Source organism: Nicotiana tomentosiformis, chromosome 6 (genome assembly GCF_000390325.3).
Source record: "Nicotiana tomentosiformis chromosome 6, ASM39032v3, whole genome shotgun sequence".
In the NCBI taxonomy this organism is placed as follows: domain Eukaryota; kingdom Viridiplantae; phylum Streptophyta; class Magnoliopsida; order Solanales; family Solanaceae; genus Nicotiana; species Nicotiana tomentosiformis.
In genome coordinates this window covers 80,394,000-80,399,915 of record NC_090817.1, presented here as the reverse complement: position 1 = coordinate 80,399,915, position 5,916 = coordinate 80,394,000, and the positions used below count along the sequence as shown (strand labels likewise).

At 39.1% G+C, this 5,916-nt stretch overlaps 1 protein-coding gene across 1 annotated transcript; it reads right to left on the bottom strand.

Annotated features, from left to right (window-relative positions):
* Positions 1-3,848: 3,848 nt before the first annotated feature.
* Positions 3,849-5,329, bottom strand: LOC104120793 (uncharacterized). The gene has a single exon (XM_009632635.4). The coding sequence runs from the start codon at positions 5,123-5,125 to the stop codon at positions 4,007-4,009; it is 1,119 nt and encodes a 372-aa protein (XP_009630930.1). The 5' UTR covers positions 5,126-5,329; the 3' UTR covers positions 3,849-4,006.
* Positions 5,330-5,916: the final 587 nt, after the last annotated feature.

The following is a 5,916-nucleotide window of genomic DNA, read 5'->3' as shown; positions in this document are numbered from 1 at the left end:
AAGAGCTCAAGTCGGATTATTACTATCTCTAGGTTGAACCCTTTAATTGGGTTGATCAATCTCTCGATTGACCCAATTTCTTGTTAGCCAAGTTTTCCTAGACTAAGTCTCTCTTTCTCAAGTAGAGACTAAGTCAAATAGGCATGAACTAATGTTTGCAACCATTAATTCCACAAATTAAAGCATGAACAAGGCTAAATAATAAACAATCAATCATAAAAAAAACACTAAATTAGATACTCATAAGGTTTACACACTAGGGTTGGGTCACAACCTTAGTAAAAATCTAGCTACTCATGCTTGAAATTGAAGAAATAGAAGAAGAAATACTAATTAAACTCATATTGGAAAGTCAAAATGATAAAATCTATGTTAAAATATCCCAAAATATAGAAAACTACTAAAACAAGCAAAGAAAAACGGCTACATGACTTGCTGATGTCAAAAGTTAACCTAATTTTGTGAAACTTGTCTATTTATACAAGGCTGGAAATTTTGGACAAAAATTCCCTTCGGGAGGTTCTGCGGTCGCACAATTCCATGTGCGGTCCGCAGAAGTCTTCATCTTTGCAGGAGCTGGGATTCTGCGGCCGTACAATTCTCTACTGCGGCCACGAGGCATTGTTTCTACGGTCCGCATATTTATCACTGCGACCGCAACCTAGTCTTCTGTGGTCCGCATATTTATCACAGCGGCCGCAACCTGGTCTTCTACAGTCCGCATCTTTACTTCTGTGGCTGCAAGGCACTCCTTCTGCAGTCGCACAATTCTTGTGCGTTCCACATTCTTGAGGGACTTGGATTTTGGAAATTTGCACACCATCTGAAGTTCATCTCCAGTTCTATATTTGCAGCCACGCAATTCCTGTGCGGTCCGCAGTTTGCTAGGAAACCTTGTTGGGATTTGCTTCATTGTTTGCGGCCGCAGATGAAATTCTGCGGGCCGCACTTTGTAAGCTATTGTGCCTTTTGTTGCCTTGTATTTTGATTACTCTTTTTTGAGTCGGATTTCATCTCGGGAGTCCGACTTCCAACATTCTTGCAAATTTTGCACATTTCATCAGTTTCGGGAATACAATTAAATGCTTTTAGACTAAAATAAAAGCTAAAAGGCGCTAATAAATAGTCAAAATCTCCACTTATTAGTATTTTAAACCGCTTCGGGATTAGCTCTGGTGTCACGCTCGGTTTGAATGGAAACTGGGTGTATTTCTTTGTGTCCGGTCCTTTCAACACTGGTGGTGCGCCCGAAATTTGGTCTATTCAGGGTATTTGTTTCCCTCATAAACCACATGAGCTCGGTTTTAAAGGGATCATTCCCGTTGTTATTATCTGTTGTCATTCCCTCCAGCCCCGTCGAAGCCGACCTCACTACTCGGGGTGTTGTTATCAACCCCTTGCGCTGTTTGATTTGCGGGAGCACTGGGAGGAACTAGACCTCTTCCATTCGCATTGTTGAAAGTACCTGACAACGCTTGCCTCAACTCTGTCATGACCTGATCTTGCCGCGAGAGATGACCCATAATAGCCTTTTGTTGTTCCCTCAAGATTCTCACAGTTTTCGCAACATGCTCATCTTCAGCGTCGTCAGGAGTTGCCTCCCGTACGTGTCATGGATATTGCCCGTCATGGACCGGCGTGGCTACGTCCTCCTCATTGCGGGTATCACTGATCGAATCTTCATGTGGAAGCAGATTTCCTTGTGCCTCAACGTTGTGTGCGATGTTGACATCGTTATTTGCCATTTGTTTTATGATTTTTTGCTAAGAAACAAATAATCAAACAGATTAGTAATAGATGCAAGGATCAACTCAATTATGCAACTGTCTAAGCCCCACGGTGGACGCCAAACTATTTATCCGTAAAATGGTACAGTTGAATTTATGACGTGGTTTATAGACAAGCAAATCGATTTGATCTCAAAATGATAAATAAATTAAATAAATTGCAAGGCTTAACGTTAAAATCGAGATAAGACAGCAAACAGCTTGGTTCCGGGAGTAAGGCTTCCGAAGACAGCAATAAGAATATCAATAGACATAAATAGAGCATTATTGAGCTTAGAATAATGTGTAGCATAAGTTTATCAGAAATTTCGTGTCCTACAATGGTTGTTGGACTCACTATTTATAGCTACACCTAAGGAACAAGGTCCTAGGATCAAGCCCCTCTTAAATGGCAATTATGGGGGCCATTGATAAATGTGTAACGACATGCTATGAATGCCAAAATTCTCTGTAACGGATTGTGTATTTAATTGAATATTCCTCATTGAATGTCATCGGGTGGCAAATATTCGTTTGCCTTCATTAGCAGTATTCCCTTCGGGGTCTGTCCGGTGCCAACCGAAGCTACTGTCCTCGGTCTTGATTTTCACTTGCCTCGCTTTCCATCTGTCTCCGGTTCCACGTGTCGCCCTATTATTCGAGTATTTAATACAAACCGATTTTATCCTATACAGGATTAATCTGACATTTTAATATTATATTTCCATAAGTAGAAAGCCTATTAATAGTGGTGGATGTAGAAATTTCACTAAATAAATAAAAAAAAGTAAATATATGAAAAAACCAGTAAAAAAAAGATTTCAACATATACACTATGTAACTTCTTAGCGAAGCTGGTTCAAATAAATCCCTTCCGCACTTAGTTCTTGCCCATGCATATTAGACCTTATCGAAATTGAAGAAGGTTCTTTAACAGATCATCACAGATCACATTCTTTATCCAAAGTTATTAAGCTTGCAGATTTCTAATGATTATTGACACCTAATTCTCCCTCCCTAAATGACTAAAATGATGTAGCTTTACAGCATACTGTTGCTCGTCCTCGTGCAAACATGAGTCACGATCTCCCACTTGGCCCCTACTACAAACCATGTGATCCCATTACTATATCAGTACTATCTAACTTCAGCATTTAATGTTTAACAAAATAGCGAACACAAAGAAGAAGTCATCCAAAAGTAAGATGCCACATCTAATAGACTTGGATGTGTCCCAACGGAAGATAATAGGTATTCGATAAGAAAATTAAAAATATACTCAAGCTGACTTTAACACTATCGCTGTAAATAGAGACCGAATACTACTTCTACCACCTTTTACCCTTGCGCTAATAGTTCAAAACCCAATTTTACAATGTCAATGACTGTTTAAAGAAAAATGAAAATTCTACAATGTCAACACAAAGTTAAAATCTTGTAAATAAATTCTGATATCGACATATGCAAGTTAACTCTAAGATATTCTCACAATCGCAATTCCTCCCTACTCAATTATATAAAGATAATCACTAAGCTGACCGGTACATACTTAAGTCTTAAGGAGGACCGTACAATGACTAAGAGGCTACAATCTGGACTATAGTATAGCGATTTAAATTTTAGGAGTCCGAACCACTACAAACTTGGTTTACTAGGTTGAAAACCAAAAGAGAAATAATTACACCTCAAACTTATTTTTTTCCTTCAAATTAATGAACCAAAGGACTAATATAATGGTTTAACTACAGGTTGCCCAAGCTCCCAACTCATCTGGAGAAAGAATTGTGTCAATGATCCTACTAGTTGATTTGAGCCGCAGGAACATATTCACATGAAATACTAGAAGAATTTTAATCTTGTAAAAGATTTAGTAGTGTTACCGAAAAACTAAGACGTACAACCATCACTATAAGGAAATTCTGAAATTAAGAAATTATTATCTTCACTTTAATATATTTCAAAAATATACTTGAAAAGATGTTTAAAGATAAATATAAAAGACTATTTAAAGCAAAAAAAGTATACCATGCCTAAATTATGGATTCGTTAATGAACGGTGCTCTAATATTGCAATAAAGATACTTTAATCTAAAGGGAAAAAGTGCATAACATTACCATTGAGATGCAGTTACACTGGTATTCACTCTAATATCTATCTATCTATAAAGTTTGTAACACTGACGATTCACACCAAATTCCCCACGAAACATACATCACATTATAATTATCACAACCATTTATCATACAGTGTACACAATCACAAAACAAGGAAGTACAGCCCTCGGATTAAACACCAATAACTCATCTTCTTCATCCAATCTCGACTGGACCCCATTTTCCCTACCCACCAAGGAATCAAACCCTGGATCCTCTTTATCCGCCAAATCCGGATCGCACCCGATCCGACCCGCAATGACCCGACAAACCAACATCGCCCGCTTCACGTTCATGAACCTGAATTCCTCCTCAATATCCTCAGGTACCGACACGTGCGCCCTCCAACTCGTAGGTTGCACGGAAATTCCGTCCATCTTATTTGAGAACCCGCTCTTTATAATCCCGCACACACTACAGTACTGCTGGTTACAGATGCTGGAATTACCATTTTGCCCCAGCTCACACATGAACGTAGTACAATGGAACCTCAACAGTTCATTTCCATCAGCTATACACCTCTCGTCCCTCTTAACGATGACGTTTCGACTGGCTTTAAACTTCACGTGCTCTCTGTAGTCTTCAAACCGGGTTAAAATCCTCTTGCTGTTGTGAACCTTTAGGATCTGATGGATGATCGGGTTATTATTATTCTCGGGCCAACCCGTTTTGAAAATGATCCGAACTATGTTCTTACCTGAATCACCGTCAATGAGCTCTGAAACTGCGTGTTTTATGGACTGGTGTTGTTCGAGATGAATCGGGCTCTGGAATACTTCCCCACATAGGGTACAAGGGTAGATGTCGTTACGTAAAGGGAAGAAAAGCTGGTCGGCGCAAATATCGGATTCGGGTACCGGATAAACGGAGCGGGTGATCGGATCATCGGATGAAATAGGAAAGATGGGTTTGTGAAGGGACCTTGTGGAAGAACATGGAGATTGGATTGAAGGGTTATGGTGAGTTGGGCTAGTAGAATTTTTTTGTATGGGGTCTGGTTTTGATGAGAATATACGTTTAATGTAAGACCAAGAAGAGGAAATAACCTTAGTTGCTTTGTTTTTGGAATGGGGATCAGAAGGGAGTTTTCGTTTTTTTGAGGGCTGATTATGGGAAGCTGAGGAGAAGATGAAGCAGCCAAGGTGAAGTAAGAGGAAGATAACAGAGAGGAAAGTTGAGAAAATGGGACGAAAAACAGTAGCCATTGTTTATGGTTTGGTTTAAGGAATCGTCAATGTGTTTGTCATGACTGGGTCACATTTTGTGAAGTTGAGAGAATCAATGGTGGCTGAAGAAAAAGAAGGGGGGTGTGAAAAAGGAAGAGAAATATATTATAAGAGTAGGGACATGGAAAATGGAAGGAGGATAAAGCTAAAGGTTGGTGTTTGGTGGAAGGCAACTTCATGCCATCTCTTTGCTTGTTCTTGTCTCGCTCCATGGATTTATCGTGAATATTTTATTATCATTATCGGAATAAAGTTAACTTTGTCTATGTGATTGTTTACTCTCAAATGCGAATAACAATTAAATTTATAAATGATTTTAAAGATACGCAGATTAATTTGATACAAAGCGATAGATTAAGTCAAATTTAACAAACAAAGATATAACAGATTCAAACCGCACGAGGGGATAGTTCCAGCCTTAGTGAAATATTTATCCTCAATCCATGCTCGCTATGACCAGAGCTAATAACAGAGAAAATAATAATATATTGCTTTAGAATGCGTGTTACAGTGTCCTTAATGAATTATTAGACCCCCCCTTTATATAGTAGGGGAATTATACTCTAAGTATAACTCTACAAAAGGTAAAAACTCCTCTGATTAACTGACTGTCGGTTCTTCACTGATACGTGTCGAGATCCCCACTGTGATATCCTGCCGGTCACGGATATTAAGGTCTTCCGCTGACCGTGCTCGATTGCCTGACAATGTTCTTCGAAGTCGTTCAAGGCTAAGACCGATTTTGAAACATGACCCCGATATTTTCGAGG

Bases quoted from the DNA above. Each gene is read 5' to 3' on its own strand.
- LOC104120793 (XM_009632635.4), bottom strand. From the start codon at position 5,125: ATGGCTACTGTTTTTCGTCCCATTTTCTCAACTTTCCTCTCTGTTATC.